This window comes from Phallusia mammillata, chromosome 1 (assembly GCF_965637545.1).
Source record: "Phallusia mammillata chromosome 1, kaPhaMamm4.hap1.1, whole genome shotgun sequence".
Classification (NCBI taxonomy): Eukaryota; Metazoa; Chordata; class Ascidiacea; order Phlebobranchia; family Ascidiidae; genus Phallusia; species Phallusia mammillata.
This window is the reverse complement of record NC_137252.1, coordinates 5,764,466-5,782,420: the sequence shown is the minus strand read 5'-3', so window position 1 is coordinate 5,782,420 and position 17,955 is coordinate 5,764,466. Positions and strand designations below refer to the sequence as shown.

Sequence of the window (17,955 nt, the reverse complement as noted above, 5' to 3'; positions counted from 1 at the left end):
GGCGTGCCAACGAAAATAACTATCATGCTCGCTTGTCACTTCGGTTTCGCCAACCTGAACAAACTGAAACTTTACATGCTGTTTCTGGTTGCAAATCCAAGTTGGCTCGTGAAAACCGTTTAATTTCAAACCAGTTCGTTCGTGTTTTAGATTCTCTAAGATATGCTAAGGGCGACCTACTTCTATTGCATTAGGGGTCGTGCCCGCGAAAATAACTATCATGCTCGCTTGTCATTTCGGTTTCGCTAACCTGAACAAACTGAAATTTTGCAAGCTGTTTCTGCTTGCAAATCCAAGTTGGCTCGTGAAAACCGTTTAATTTTAAACCAGTTCCTTCGTGTTTTAGAGCCAGTAAAGTATGCTAAGGGCGACCTACTTATATCGCGTTAGCGGTCGTGCCCACGAAAATAACTATCATGTTCGCTTGTCATTTCGGTTTCGCTAACCTGAAAAAACTGAAACTTGGCCAGCTGTTTCTGCTTGCAAATCCAAGTTGGCTCGTGAAAACCGTTTAATTTTGAATCAGGTTGTTCGTGTTTTAGAGCCACTAAGATATGCTAAGGTCGACCTACTTCTATTGCGTTAGGGGCGTGCCCACGAAAATAACTATCATGTTCGCTTGTCATTTCGGTTTCGCTAACCTGAACAAACTGAAACTTTGCCAGATGTTTCTGCTTGCAAATCCAAGTTGGCTCGTGAAAACCGTTTAATTTTAAACCTGTTCGTTCGTGTTTTAGAGCCACTAAGGTATGCTAAGGGCGACCTACTTCTATGGCGTTAGCGGTCGTGCCCACGAAAATAACTATCATGTTCGCTTGTCACTTCGGTTTCGCTAACCTGAACAAACTGGAACTTTGCCAGCTGTTTCTGCTTGCAAATCCAAGTTGGTTCGTGAAAACCGTTTAATTTTAAACCAGTTCCTTTGTGTTTTAGAGCCACTAAGGTATGCTAAGGGCGACCTACTTCTATGGCGTTAGCGGTCGTGCCCACGAAAATAACTATTATGTTCGCTTGTCATTTCGGTTTCACTAACATGAACAAACTGGAACTTTGCAAGCTATGTCTGACTCCAATTCCAAATTGGCTCGTGAAAACCGTTTCAGTTCGTTTGCGTTTTGGAGTCAATAAGGTATATTCAGAGCTACTTCGTGCCCTCGAAAATAAGAATGAATTTCGCTTTTTATATCCGTTTTGCAAAACTAAACAAACTGAAAGTTTGCAAGCTACGTCTGACTGAGATTCCAAGTTGGATTGTGGAAAACGTTTAACTGTATCTTTGTTCGTTCGTGTTTTAAAGCCAATAAGGTAGTGGCACCAACCTTTTTTATTACTTCTTGAAACTGGGTTGTTGTGAATCAATGCATACGTTTTGTAAAAGTTCACGAAAATTTATAGTGCGTATAATCCTTGACGGACTAAAAAGGCAGGGTTTATGAGGTCCATTGGCTACAACAATTTCTAGTTCACTAACCGCTGTTTGTTACCGCGCCTATGGCGTAACAGTCAATTGTTATGATTGTGGCGCAATGCATCTACTGAAGCGACCTACTTCGTTAGCGGTTGTGCCCACGAAAATAAGTATGATGGTCGCTTGTCATTTCTGTTTCGCTTAACTGAACTTTGCAAGCTGTTTCTGATTGCAATTCCAAGTTGATTTGTGAAAACCGTTTAATTTTATCTCTGTTTGTTCATATTTTAGAGACGACGTTGTGGTACCCGTTCAAAGACAACTTTAATCAATGAAAACTCAATTTATCGTCAGCAATCAAAGTGCATATTGTTTGCTATCTTGAACTAATAAAACCAGTAGCACATCCACGTGGACAATCAATAACAACTTTCGTTGTTTGGAACAAATTTGCACGTCCCACAAACTTCGTATTTCACCGTTAAGAAAATTTGTTACCATTTTAAACGTTCGTTTCCTGCCGTTACATAGGCAACGCCAGGTATGACCGCTTTGAAATGATTTTATGTGCTGTCGACACAGCTAAATTATACAGGCACTAAATCACAATTGAACAACTTAACGTAAATGCAAACGATTTTTACAGGTCTACTATAAAATGTAAGTAGTAAACACAACAAAATATCGTTTCAATGTGATCAAAATTTAGAAAATGTAAGGCGCACATCATTAGCAAATGCGTTGAACCTTTGCATTTGCCTTAAACCAGGGGTGTGCAACAGGCGGCCCGTGGGCCACAATCCGGCCCGTGAAGCTATTTAGTGTGGCCCTCACCAACACACTGATTCAGAGAAATAATGCAAGTCTTGTATATAGGAATTCAGCAAAATTTTCCGCTTGTTTTTAATAAATGTTTTAAGTTGCTATACTATACGTAGCAAATATAAGTTAAACCAGCGTTTACTATCAGGTGGGCCATACAGCAGCTTGAAGGTACTTCCGACTGTGACGTAACAATTCCCTTCGTCTTGTAAACAATTACTTTGTTGTGAAAGCCAGTGTGGTGGCGAAACCGTATTTTTGAGAAAACAAATGTATTGATGCTTTAGAACAAGGGTGTCCAACTCGTACACACCGCCGTGCCAATTTTGGCTTTAAAATATACTCGCGTATCAACGTTTGGTACTTTTTCCAAACCATGTCTTAAACGTCTTAACGGTACGGGCTCAATCCGAATATTTGGCCAATATGTAGAACCCTATTAAATGATTAGAAAAAAATTATGTCGTCAAATGCGAGTAAACTTGTTTATGGTACTCCAGAAACCTTTTATTCTGTTTATGCAACACAAAATACAAATGGTTTGCAACGGGGCATAAGTTTTGTCAAAAAACGAACAATTTCACGAACAAATTAGTGGGTTGTGTAATTTTACTACTGATAATCTTTACTGAAGTTAGAATAAAGGCCATGAAAAATCAATAGAAACAAATTTAATTGCGTGACAAATCCTTATGTTTACCATGTAAATGTGCAAAACTTGTGTGCCATTTTCAAATGCTCTGCGTGCCACGTGTTGGACACCCCTGCTTTAGAAGAATTTTAAATTTATTGTGTACATGACAAAAATTGTATGGCCCTCGCTTGATGTTCGAAATTGGTTATATGACCCACCAACGAAAAATGTTGCATATCCCTGCATGGGCGTCCGCAGCGGAGTGCAAGAGGGGGCGTGTGCCCATAAAATCATTTTTAAGGAAATGCACATGAAACCACTTTTAAGCGGTCATGCCTGGCATTCGCTGATGATGTGTGCCTCTCATTTTCCAAGTTTTGATCACATTGAAACGGTATTTTGCTTGTGTTTACTACTTACATGGTATAGGTTAGTTGACCTGAGAAAATCTTTTGCATTTACGTTAAGTCGTTTGTGATCTAAAGCCTGTTAGAACTAGTTAATAATTACAACGATAAACACCAAATGCACATGGTAAGAACGACATTTTATTGATTTAAAAAGATAAAGTCACTCAGTTACCCAAGCATAATACGAGGATTGCGCTTCTCATGCAAAATGACTCTAATTGACCACCAAATAAATCATTGTGTGGCCACAAAAACCTGATGATATGAACAAAGTATACAGTATTGTGCTTATTAGTAATTAGTATCATAGTAAACATAATAAATTAGGTAAAACAAAGCACTTTACCAACAGTTCGACATTGGTTCACACAGTTATATAAAGGCAGAAATAAATGTGAATGAGACATGGTAAGTTGATATACCACAATAATTTGGTTCAAGAAATGAAAATCTGCTTATATACAAGGGATCTAGCCTGTAGATAGAAGATTTAATCAAATGATTATACATGACAGTAATCCTTTTACCTACATCTTTAAAATTACACAAATATTTTTTGTCATCAGGCATATAGACTGAAAAACAGTAAGGTGAAACAGCTGTGCATAGGTGCCATTACAATGCTTTGCTACATTCAAACTAACATATATAAACCAGCTGTCATGGTTTAAGCTACATCAATAAATAATGAGGTTATTACAACATGCCATCAAACAGAATGCTTAAATTAAAAACAGATTTTTAATTCATCATCTCATAGATCACTTTTGCCAATAATTCAACATTAGAGAACAAAGCTTTTTTGCGTTTATCCAAGATCCAAGACATAAAGACCATAAACAGCATGAAGGTTAAATGGCATTAACATTAATGAAGGTTTTCAAATAGGTATTAAGTGTAACTTGTGTACAGGTGGAAAGAATGGCCAAACAACAACATTACTTTAAGAAAAGTAACATGCTGTTTGCATTAATGGTTTTGTGGACACTTTTAGAACCTTCAGTGAGCTCATATAAGCAAATTTCTTTCACAAACAATGACTTGACAGGGGATCTTTTTTTACAAATAGTCTACTGGATGACAATCTCAGCCAACCTCTGCATGTTCCTGTTGATTCTTTTTGTGCTTGTTAGCCTTCTTGGAGGTATTGTCCTAAAGTGACCCTAAATGCTTCCCCAATTCCCACCGTCGACAGTCACTTTGCATTGCTTCACTGTTTTGTCAGGTTCTAATCTTTGAGGTACAAAATTGGACAAGCTGTTGCAAATTTCACCATGTAGACTGATTTTCCATTTCACATACTATTGTTATTTCAATGTTTAATCTTAATAACCTGCGATTATTTCCACAGAAAAATATTCATTTACCAAAAATTTACACTAAACCCACTGTGATCTAATATTTATACACAAAATGGGAAGGTTGCAGTACATATATTTGGAAAATTTGCTTTCCTGCCCTTAACAAACGGCATGGCTTTCCTGATATGACTGCATTTAAAGGGACTAGTTTAGTTGAATCTGATTCTTTAAGTCTAAAATATATTTCTTGCATTAATTAGTTTTCTATTTCTTGCATTAGGCATGACATTGCTGTTTGTATAGCTTCATAAACTGAAACACAGTAGTTACATGAAGTCCAATGCATGTGGTGCCAGAATACTAAATGTCAGAAAGTTACATTAGGCAATTAAATAAATAAATGATTTTTGCTTGTTTATCTGTCATGTAGACAATTTTGTAGATAATTCTTGTTTAGTTAGGATACTTAAATATCAATGACTGATTCATTTGAAAGCCTAACCATCCAACAGTTTCTTCAATATATTGGCAAACATAACTGGCCACCGAATAAATTTTTCACTAATTTAAGCAGCAAGTTTCTGTGCACATTTCGCTCATCTTATCATAGAACTGGTAAATGTATTGTGACTTTCCATTGGTTTGCACTTTCCTATTTCCAGTAGCCAAAAATAAGTTTACTTTTGATAAAGACTTTAAACAGTGTAACTTTGATAAATCGAACTGATTAAATCATTTTTTAACATTTTTTTATTATCTAAAACAGTCGGGGTCATTTATATCTATTACATTTTATCATCACAATAGTTTTCTCAAAGACTATTTTCTCAAATTTGCCAGCAAACGATGCAGAAAAACATTTTTCGTCAAACTAGTGCCAATAAAACTGCTTTTCAGCAAAGAATACGCGTTGCCCAGCAACCAATGACGTCATTTTTACGTAACATTTAATTTTATTGTTAGCAAGACAATTTACAAAAAAAATAGGTGGTCGTTAAAACAAGTTATTGAAAAACACACCAAAATCCATATCTTTTGCGTTAAAAGTAGCCCCGTTTCACAATCCTTGAATTCGCGTGCAACAACTTGTGTTTGATACACAATAATCTTCGCCGCAAACTGAATACAAAATGGTCCTCTATCGCCACCGCAGTGGAATTTTTTAAATAATTATTTTAAAGCCCTGCAATAATTATAAAAAAAGCAATTAGGGAGACATAGTCATTTTTGATCCACGTTCAAACATTATTTTGCTTTTATTTATGTTGAAACATTTTTGTCGAAACGATTTTTCCTTAAAACAAATTTAAAATTCGGAAACGTTTTTTCAAAAAAAATAAAAAATTCGAAACAATTTTTTTGCTGAGTCAGCAAAATTAGGCGCTCACCGTGTAGTGGGTTACAGAAGAAAACACATGCGGTGTTAGAAGAAAAACAAAACGCTACGAAGAAACACGTTTTAGCAGGTTTATTAATAATTGATTATTATGTTTTCGCTAGTTTGCGCTGTGGAGTAAGTTAATTCACAATTATTTATCCATGCAACTACGTACCTAAATTCGGAACCAAGGTAAAAAGTTTTATGTGTCAAATACAGAGCTTTTAAAAAATTAAATTTCTATTTGGTGTACAACTTTGTGCTACTGTATAATTAAATTACATAGCAATATGTTTCATTATTGTCATTTATAAAGTTATTCCAAAAAATTGTAAAAAGACAGTATTTAAAGTGGAGAAAATACTCAAAGAAACAAGATACATTAAAAATTGACGAGGATTTGTGCAACAGTTCATAATAATATACCAAGTTTGTAGAAAACGGCTTCAAATTTCACCCAAACCACGTATATCAACATTGTTTTACCGTCAAGCAACGTAGCTAAAAAACGACCAAATGCAGTAGCATATTTGTGTTACAATACAACAATACAAAGCTTGGGAAAACGAGTAAAGAATTGACATGTGCAAAAATATACAAAGGTTAAAGAGTTTTTTTTTTGGATATTTTTGAAAAGAATTAAACTAACACATGTCAAAATAAACTAAGCATTGGTGTTAAAACTGTCCTGTTTTTAAAATAATTGAACTAATATCATAACGTTTTTCCAATCTATAAACAAATGACTAAACGTTTGAAGCATTGGGTACAAATGGTTGAATGGTGTCGATTTGAAGAATATGTACATTTTTTCATTACGACAGACATGAAACGAACCGTATCTGTGCGCACCTTGCGTGCAAAAAGAACAACAAACAGTGATAAAATGCACAAAATTGCTATTGACGCCATTTTAAAGACAAAATATTAAAATTCAATTGTGTAAAATATAAGATATTTAAAACTATAACGTGTGAGTGTTATTCTGTATGTTATGTTTTGTCCTGTTTTGCACGATTGTTTCTGACGTCACTGCTCGCCAGTTGTTAATGGAATTATTCCGGAAGATGGGTTTTCCCTGATCAAACAGGTTTTGCGGTTGGCAGCTTTCACATTGGCCTGCACCTTTGCTTTGGCTTTTGCCTCACTCGTCTTTTTGGAGCGTGGGATGTTTTTGATTGGTTTGGACTCGGCGCTCTTTCCCTTGGAGGTATTCTTTTTGTTTTTCTTTATGTTCAACAATAGAAGGAGCTTCTCGCGTATGACGTCATTCATGACACAATACAGCAGGAAGACGATGACGCCTTGAGCGCCGTTCACAATCGCATTGATGTATAGGAAAACCTGGGAGGTGACTTCGTTCCCAATTCCTGTGCAAACAGCTTGAGTAAACAATTTTTTATAGCAGTTTTTCGCAGCGTTGGCTGGCGTTTTTAGGAGAAATCACAAACAGTCAGTCACGTGCAATATGCTTATACGAAAACGCACCACAGTTATTTTTCCCGATGTTTTGTAATGTTAATTCAGACCTTTTAATTCAGAAATTTGTGGCAACCAAGCAACGCTAAAGCGTAGTTGTGCAAAAATAATCGATTCCGTACAAACGTTTAACGGCATTTGAAAATCCATGCCTAATATTAACTCGAACCCTAATTGACTGAAAAAGACACTAAAATAAACGGCAGATAGATTTACCTGTGAAGAAAGCGATTGCCCAAGTTCCTCCCAACATCACGAAAAGAAAGAAAAGGGACTTTCCAGCTCTCGAGATGTCCTTCATGCTGTGTCCCTGATTCCTATTCTGCATCCTCTTCGAGTTGAGCATCACCACTGAAGTCTTCACCACGATGATGAGATTAATGAGAAGGATGACAACAAGAGGAGCGACGACCGTGGAGTAGAAGATTGGAGTACCAGGAGCCAACCAGCATCTCTCATACTTGGGAATGAGAACGGTTTCATTGCGATATTGCTGGCACTGGGTGAAAAGGGGTTGGGGCTCCATGTGAAATCCCAGGGGAATCCCCACAGCGAGTGATGACCCCACAATGACGAGAGGGATGGCCCATCCTATAACGAGGAAGACTCTGTATCTCTTCTGTTCGTTCTGCACCTTGAAACCCACCGGATCAGAGGTAGCCATGAAGATGCGAACTCCCTCGACACACAGCCAACATCCTTAAACAGATAGAATCTATTTATTCGTGCAAAAATACGCAGAGTTTTAACTTTTCACAGAAAACTTTAGGTATTTTGTACTTCTTAGAATTTATGATAAAATGTTTGTACAAATTCATAAAAACAAGCTTTTTTCAACTTCATACGTCATGCAATGTAAACAAATGCAAGATTTAAACGAGTTTAATTAAAATGTAGTTGTGCGTAGAAAAAATATTCGCAGGCAAGTAAATAGTCAAAAATGATTGTAAAAAAATCCTGACGTCGATTGAATTTTCACAACCAAACATCAATCTTTTTCGTTTATGTTCCGTGTTTAATTGAATCTGATATTTAACAGCACTTGAAAGTTTGTATCTCTATACTAACCTGTTGCAAGCAAGAAGTAGTGGTTGAATGCACAGTGAGCTACACAAAACTCATCATGCAGGATGGCGAGGTCATGTGACAAGTTGACCGCATGGAAAATTAGGAGTGAAACAGCCAGATTGATTTGAACAGGAGTACGGTCGCCCTTTATACTGTCCTTAAACCAGAGTAGAATAGCAATGGTGATGCCGAGGAAAGCTATGGATGACGATTCAGTGGTGTAAGACACCATCTGTAACGAGAAATTGCATTAAGACATGTTATTTCAACCCTGATGTTTATGTTGTTTTAAAACTGCAAAAGTTAGGAGGTGACAAATGCTTTTTCACCAAAACTGCTAAGCTACAGAGCTCATAAATTATTTTTATAGAAATCTCACTCACAGATACTCCGGTTGGGATAACCACGTTCCTCACCGCCAACAGAACCGCAAACATGGTCAGGTGGTTGCACGTACAATTGACGTCATTCGTCTCGATGTCGTATGACGTCACGCATCCGGAAGTGCTGTACAGCTTGGTGGTTTGGTTGATGAAGGCGCAAACCGGACGAAGCTTGAGCGAGCTTTTGCCTTCGGTTCTCGTTGTGGCAAAGATAAGATCTTCGCAAGCCCCAGCCGACTCTGGGCGCTTCGTTCGGATGTCAACGAACCCAGGCAAAGTGCCGTTTTTACCGTAGTAGCCTGAGACTGTTATGAAGGAGACGGTTCCTGGCGAGACGAGCCTTTCTCCGTCCCCACTTGAGGCATCGCTTTTGATTGAATCGGTGACATTGCGGGGAAAAGCCATGACTGGGGTATCCACTTTTTCGTCTTTTTTTGTTCTGATCGGTTTCAAGGAAAATCGGTAAGTGACGAAGGCGCTAGTGAGATTTAAGCTCGCCTCCAATACTTTATCTTTATCTTCGGGGTCGACATTCGTTGTATTAATGGAAAGCTGCACGCTTCCGAGGGTAAGAATCTCTCCTGGATTCACGAAGTCGGGGTCGTTTATTGCCACTGTACGAAGCTGTTGTTCGATTCCGATGAGAACATTTGGATCTCCCGATGTACCGAGCACTGCGTCTTGCATCAACGCAACTACCGGAGAGAGCAACACTGCAAAAAGCATTGTAACAAAATCATCATACACTACATCATTGTAACACATAGATGTTTATGGGCATTTTGACTTAAACATGTTGAACTCGTGTTGCGACATTTATGGTATTGATGTTTGAGGAAAACGTGTTTAAATCCAACTGCATTTCTGTAATGAATCAAGAACAAGTGCACATGTCAGAGGTAAAAGGTAAAAAAACGCTAATTTTTGTTTTAAATAACTACACAAACTCAAGTTGAAAGGTATGTGCAGACAAGCTGACAGGTATGTGCAAACTCATTGTCAGGCTATTTCGGAAAAGCGGCATTGTGTTACAGCCGTTGTGTAATAAAACGTACTTATCTTGTTTTTATGAAGTTGTTACGTTTTAATCTCACGCTTTCCAATGCGTAGGTCGTTTACATATTTCAAGATAGTCGCAATACAATTTACTTCGAAACAAGTTATAGACAGTCCCAAACGGTGTTTCTTATGAACACGCGAATGTTATTAACTTTTGCAAAACCTCATTCATCTCAGTGTTTCAAACTGTTATACTGAGTAAAAAAAAATGCGAAAACTCCTGTACTAATCGCTGTCGATTTAAGTTAGTTCGTTTTCAATTGATCTCTTATTAAACGAACCCGAGTAGTTACACGCAACATCTATGTTTGAGCAATCTCTGTTGGTCCAGAGTCCATCAACATCCCGCACTGCTGCACATGTGTGGCCTTTTGTGTTGTTGAGAGGACCAGTAATCCAGTTGGTGTAAGTGGGAGGTTTGTTAGTGTAGCCATCAATGTACGAATTTTTGTCACTTGGGTGCGTTTTGTTTTTAGAAGTCACGTCTGAAAATAAATAGGGTTATGGTTGAAAAGTCAAATACAATTTCGATTGAAAAAAAACACAAGAACTATTAAAGTTGGGTCCAAAATAAATGGAGGTTTTTGTGTAAAGTAAAGAAAGTTTACGTAAAAAACAAATAAGTTTCGAAGTCTCGACTAAATATGTATTGTTTTGACTAAAAGTAAAAATGCAAAAAACATCTAAAGGTTAATAAAGTGTAAAAGTAAAAAAAAAGTGTGAAGAAATCTTGTCTAGAAATACATTTAGTGATAAATTTAACCGGGCGTAAAAATATTAAATGGACGCCTATGATAAACTTAAACCAACTTTTGGAAAAAAGTATCTGGTGTAATTACAGAGGAAGCCACCTTGATTTTATATTTTTTTGTAACGTTTTTGGTACTATTATGTTTTTACCGAAATGGTTAATAATTCAGGACAACAATAAAGGTATAGTTGTAGGTATGTGGTTTAGGTTAAAAAAAATTGTTAACTGTTTCATACTTTTTCAGTCATGCTGTAACCCTCATATATTGTATTAGTAGTATAAGTCAGATGGATATGCAAAAAAGGCATTAATGTGTATCCGCGTCTACTTACTTAAGACCAGAAACGGACTCGATGCATTTCTTCCCAAACATGAAACGATGTCATTCTGTTTCTTATTGGCAATAGCAGCCGGACCAAGAATGAGTGAAGGATTCTGTAAAGCATAACAGCTCTGCCTGCTACGCGACGATGCTGTGGCAAAGTTAGGAACGTTCTTTTTGACCATGATGAGGAATTCAGGAAAAACTGGTACGCCTGCAAACACAAATAAAAGCTTGTGAGTTTAACAGTTGATGGAATCGTCGATTTCGTTTCCTACTTGATGAAACACCAAGCACAAAGAAATACTGCTGACTGCTGTACGCAAGCACATACACAATCAATGAAACCGATACGGGCATTGATAAACAATAATCAATTATGACCAAAACAAAAGAAAAAATAATGTAATCATTTGGATCATGAAAATAAAGCAAATATTTCTCTGTTCTTGTTTAGGATAAACAGCTCTGTACAGTGCATTTAGCTTTTTAATTTACAACCTAATAGTTTAGGCATGAAGTTATTACAATATGGTCAACAACCATAAAGCAAGTTACCTGCTTTGAGAAACTCCAACTGAACTTCGGCAGTTTGCAGAAGTTGTTGGCAGTAGTAAGCTTCTCCAGGACGAAGGTCGGTATTATGCAACGCATTTGCGTGGAAATCCCATGCTCCTACACAGGTTTCTTGTCGGAATTGTCTCCACATCTGCAAGATTGTCCCGGAAGCATTGGCTGAAAGCTGCGTTTCGCCCTCAAGAAAGCAGTCCACGAAATCGTCGCAAGCGTATCTTGGACAGAATCGACCTAAGTCGAAAGAAACAACTTTTGGAGAAAAAAAATCGTAAACTATGAGACGACATAAATGTAATAATATAGCAGCACCGATTTAAATCAACCGCGCAATTTGTAGCACTACTTACGAGTTTTGTTGTATGGTTAACATATCCAATTTGAAAATGAATCTGGCCAATAAAGTCAAAAATCTATAAGTTCGTGTGATGTATTTACACGGAAAAAGATGTGGTATTACACATAAAGAAAAGATCAAAAATTAATCTTTATTACGATAGCGTTTACGTACAAAGCTGGAACTTTTAGGAAATTAAAATCCTTTTTTGACGACATTACCAAGATTTATTTGCACAATAATGACTGAAAAAAAACATATATTGAAATTGTAGATTCACCCTCAGTTAAAAACCGGTGGTGTATAGAAAGTAGATTTGAAACACTGCATTGAGTTGAGTTTAGTTGAGTTTATTCCGTCAAATAGCATAACGCCGCATTTTCTCACCTGGAACAGGTACCTGGGACCAAACCGAAAGTACAACCGAAAGCAAGATGATATTTACAAACAACATCTTGAATCAATACCAGATCAAAACCTGAATGTTAAACGAACAATCATGAACTAACGAAAAATGAAACATCATTTTAAGTAATAATTAAAATTTACCCGTACATTTTTTTCTGACTAGCACTAGAACAACCACAAATAAAAACTTTAGGTTTTGGTAAAACTCAATTGCATGGTAAAGAAAAAGAAAACATGTTCTTCTGTGCTGTCGAATTTACACATTGGCAAGAAAACTGCTTTCTGCTTTTTGTATAGATATATTTTGGGATAAGATCTCTTATTACTTCTGAACGCGCGACAGCCTCAAAGAATCACGGGAGCGATCTGACCACGCCCATGTGAACGTATCTGCCTACTATACCAACCAATTAAAATGCCAAAACAACGCAAAAAAAAACGTTTAAACTGTTATGAGACCACATTGCACAACAACAACAGAGGAATAATCAATTCCTGTCGTTTTCCACGATTTTTGTTTCAAATCGATGTTTTCACCTTTGCGAGACACAATCTGTCATTTGAAAACACCAGGTAGATAATATTTTACATGTAGATCCCGATATTTTCCACGATCTGTGAATTTTCCGTATGTTACAGGTATAAGCTGCATATTTATGGTGGTGTCCACAATGTTCACAAAATTGTAAAGATGTCTTTAGCTAAAATTAATGGAAAATTACCTACAATATATATCAGTCTGCAAATCCCTCTTTATTTAAATGCTTTACAAAGGTGGTTTCGTATGCGATGAGTGTGCACAAAATAATTACCATGTCGAAAAATGAGCTTGAAATCCCGACAATTGATCTTGGACAAGTTTGTTTTAATGATATGCAGACATTAAAGCTATCATTTATGGTATGGGCCAGTGGTTCTCAAACATTTTCATTATTTTTTCAAAACGGTCCCTTTGCCATTATTTCGAGGGCTCGCGGTCGGTTTTACCTGAATGTGTATTTCAGAAAAACGAAAGTTGTTTGCAGGATTTTAGCTAGTTATGCAAAATTAGCATTAACAATGATCCAAAGACAGCATCTGACATCACAAACAATACAAAAATAATACGATTGTGCGCGAACAATTGCATTTTTGTTAGTTGTCATGCAATAAAGGCAATGGAGACAGTCGATTCTCAATTCTACTTTGATTTAAACTTAATTCAGTGACACAAACTGACGCCAAATAAGATTATAGAATTACTTCAACCTTCTAGCGGTCTCCCCAAAATTGCCTCTGTGTCCACACCTAACGGACCGCGGACTCCAGTTTGAGAACCGCTGATCTAATGCAATCTTGACTTGTGTATAGCCCCACAAAACACTTAATTATGTTAAAGTTACAACTTCTTAAAACTAATTGAATTGCATACTCAGATGTTGTCTACGCATGACCACAATCTGTTATAAGTCCCAGCATATTGCGATTAGTCCCCTGTTAAGAACGAAATATTGTTTCGGGACAATTTTCGGGAAAACGTTCTCTTAAGTTTGTCGCTTCTATGCTGTCGATTTTATACATTGGCAAGAAAACCGCTTTCTGCTTGTTGTACGGACATATTTTGGGCTAAGGTCTCTTATTACTTCTTAACGCGCCACAGCATTGAAGAATCACGGTAGCGATCTGACCACGACCATGTGAACGTATCTGCCTACTATACCACCCTATCAAAATGCGCAAAAAACGTTTAACCTCTTATGAGACCACATTGCACAACAACAACAACAGAGGAATACTCAATTCCTGTCGTTTTCCACGATTTTTGTTTCCAATCGATGTTTTCACCTTTGCGGGACATAATCTGTCATTTGAAAACACCAGGTAGAAAATATTTTACATGTAGATCCCGATATTTTCCACGATCTGTGAATTTTCCGTATGTTACAGGTATAAGGTGCATATTTAAGGTGGTGTCCACAATGTTCACAAAATTGTCAAGATGTCTTTAGCTGAAATTAATGGAAAATTACCTACAATGTATATCAGTCTGCAAATCCCTCTTCATTTAAATGCTTTACAAAGGTGGTTTTGTATGCGATGAGTGTGCACAAAATAATTACGATGTCGAAAAATGAGCTTGCAATCCCCGACAATTGATCTTGGACACGTTTGTTTTAATGATATGTAGACAATAAAGCTAGCATTTATGGTAGGCAATACCAGTTTTTTTTAAGGTTTGGTTTGGGTGACCGCTAAGTAGTTTTAAAAGACCGGAAGTGTTTCATTTAAATACCAAAAAATAGCCATATTTGCTTAAACGAATTATTCGTTAGGCTACTGGCAGTGCACAATCACAGAACAAATTTTTCAGGTTCTATCTCAGGCAACAAAACAGATTCGCAATCCCGTTCCCATCCGCCAGCCGCCAGCTTTGCTGCACAATCAAACAAAGTGTGCTTGTTGGCTTCTGCTTGTTATGTTTCCACACGTAAAAACTGATCATTATGCGCCCTAAATCAGAAATAAACATTGACGAGTATCGAAGGTGCACTTCTTTTTGTGAATAACTCTTTGATTCAGCTGTTAGCTGTACCTCCACTTTTCTTTTTTCCGGACGTGAACTATTGATCGTAGGCTATATTCGTATTATCGACAAGACATAGCGAGAAACAACCATTACTTTTCTACTGTAGTTGTAAGTCCAAATTTCGGGAAACTGCTGGAGAAATTTGAAAACACCTTAAAAAAACACTGGACAGAACCATGGGCGCCGTTAGAAAATTTTGCAAGGGGTGTCAAATTTTGACATACATACTTGTAACTTATATGGATGGATTGCAACATTAAGTAATTTGTACATATAGGTATAAATTATATGCAGTAGAATTGTTTTTAGAATTGCAATTATTTTACAATTCTTTTTTTTTTAATTTCTTAGCTGTTTTGCAGTGGCGGCTCGTGCCTAAAATTTGTGGGGGTGCTGCTCCAAATTTAGCCTTTATTGAACATATATAAGTTGGCAATATATAGAAAAGCTACATTTTCAGTTTTCTAACAATTGTTTTGGGTGGAAAAACAAGTAATACAAATCTTAATTAGCAACTCCATTGTGACGTAATTTTTGTTACGCAACAATGTACACGAGTGTAAATAGCAGACGGTATCATTTGTGTATTTTGTTTACTTGCACAGGCTAAACACCATAACATGCAGTAATAATGTGGAACAAAAACACACGTGATACAGACTCGAAACGAAGCGGTTGTAAATACGGTAAAACACAAGAAGAATATAGAAAAACAAATAGAAAAAAGGTAATAGAAAAAATAGTTATAAGGTAGACAACATTAAAAAATGGTCATGTTTCATTTAAGTAACTTATAGTCACAGCGTTTTCAACATATTCCATGACACTTCACAGATTATTGCCACAAAAAAAACTAGCCATACAGCGTTTTATTGGTATCATAACAGACAAATTTAACAACCACATTACATTTGTGTCCGAACTTGTTTATTTAAACATCTTTTGTTTGAATTTTTGTGTATAGACTATTAATTGTCTTTTAGTTTCTTAACTGCTATAATTTTGTTTATCATAATGTCAAACAAAAAATGAACGTAGTTGTGCGCATCTTGCGTGCAACGAAAAAACATTAAAACGTGATAAAATGCACAAAACTGGTATACTATTTAAAAGATTATTTTTTAAATTCTAATGTCTAAAAGAACAAGATATTTAAATTTCTAATGTGTGTATGTTTGTCTTGTTTTGCACATGATTGCAAATACTGTCCACATGGTGTGTTAAGAAACCAAAACTTTAAACTGTCTTCACTCACGTATTTCAAAATTCCTGTTGCTTGTGCAATTGTTTGTTCTGCATTTTTTATTGCCTGAATTTCAGTGAGGCATTTCACTTCACAGTCACAAATTATTTTTTTCTTTAGTAGCATTAAGAACTAAAACTGAGTATTTCTTGTTGTTGCTTAATCCTGCATGACATTGGAGTAGCAGATGTTCTATCCCATATTTTCTCAAAACTTTTTTATTCAGTTATTTATTACAAAGGTTAATCGTGACTTTGCAATGTGTTAGATGACCTTTTTTTTCTTTTTCAAGGTGTTAGATGCACTTATTTAATTCAATGAAAACTGCAAAAACTGAAGCCCACTTACAGTCATCTTAAAAAGTCACGACTAACAGTCAAACAAAAAATTTAAAGATGGCCAAATAATTATTTAACTGTACTCACTGTCAAACTTAAAAATACAGTACACGGGTTTGACTTTGGTGCTCACTGACGCGAAGCAGGCAACACAACTAGCGCTACGTCACGGGAGGTGCTGCGCGAGCCACAGTCCCCTCTCGCCTATTTCGCCCGGCATGTAGCTTTTCCAAGTGCGCATGCGCACGACTGCAAAACGTCACGAAACGTCATGAAATGCGAGTTGCAGCTCCACCATAGATAACTTATTATTATTACTTTTTTATTTTTATTTTAATAAAATGCCGATTAATGCCGTAAGAATTATTCTTAATATACACTGATCACACATAAAAACTATATATATATATGGATTGTTTTGCATAACAATTTGGAATAGGAATGTCATGTAAAAATATAGGGGGTGCTGCAGCTCCGCAGACCCCTCGCACGAGCCGCCCCTGCTGTTTTGTATCTTTGCTTTCAAATCAATAGCTGTACAAGTTTTTTATTGACAAAAGTAAGTTACAGAAGAAAACAGGGGTTGTGTAAAAATAAAAGGCTAAACGCTACGAACAAAACTGGTCAAAAATTGATCATCATTTTTCTGCTAGTCGGCGCTATGGAGTACGTTAATGTACAATTATTTATACATGCAACTACGTAGCTAAATTCAGAACCAAAGTAAAAAGTGATATGTGTCAAATACAAAGCTGCAAAAACAACAAAAACTGCTTGGAGAAAGAAAACATGTTGAGCTATAAAGTGAAGTTAAATTTGCTATATAAGATTTTAATATATATGAATAATCAATTGATATGTCAAGCTACAAAACATTGGCAATGATTTGTGCGACAGTTCAACAGTAATATACCAAGTTTGTAGAAAACCGGTTCAAATCTTACCCTAATCACGTATGTTAAAATTGTTTTAACGTCAAGCAACGTAGTTCAAAAAACAAAACAAAAAAAAACGACCAAAGACAGTAAGATATTTGTGTTAAAAATCAACACTACAAAGCTTTGGAAAACGAATAAAGAATTGACATGTGCAAAAATTTGCAAAGGTGAGAGTGTTTTTGGATTTTTTGGGGGAATTTAAATGTCAAAATAAACACAACAGCTGTTGGTGATAACACTAGTAAAAATGCGCTGTTTTAAAATAAAACAAACTGATATCATAACATTTTTCAATATACAATGACAAAATGTGCCATAAAGTGAGTACTCGTTGAATGGTGTTGATTTACAGAATAGATACATTTTGTTTATAATGTCAAACATGAAATTAACCGTATTTGTGTGCATCACGCGTGCAAAAAAACACAAAAAAAGTGATAAAATGCACAAAACTGATATCGACGCCATTTTAAAGACAATATATTTAAATTCTAATGTCTAAAATATAAGATATTTAAATTTCTAACGTGTGTTTGT

General features: G+C 36.2%; 1 protein-coding gene across 1 annotated transcript; it reads right to left on the bottom strand.

Annotated features, from left to right (window-relative positions):
• Positions 1–6,791: 6,791 nt before the first annotated feature.
• On the bottom strand, positions 6,792–11,200 carry LOC145204641 (adhesion G protein-coupled receptor L4-like). The gene is made up of 6 exons (XM_080077234.1): positions 11,026–11,200; positions 10,224–10,427; positions 8,884–9,596; positions 8,501–8,732; positions 7,649–8,131; positions 6,792–7,323 (listed from the first exon to the last, which is right to left on the bottom strand). The coding sequence occupies exons 1-6, from the start codon at positions 11,198–11,200 to the stop codon at positions 6,983–6,985; spliced, it is 2,148 nt and encodes a 715-aa protein (XP_079933360.1). The 3' UTR covers positions 6,792–6,982.
• Positions 11,201–17,955: the final 6,755 nt, after the last annotated feature.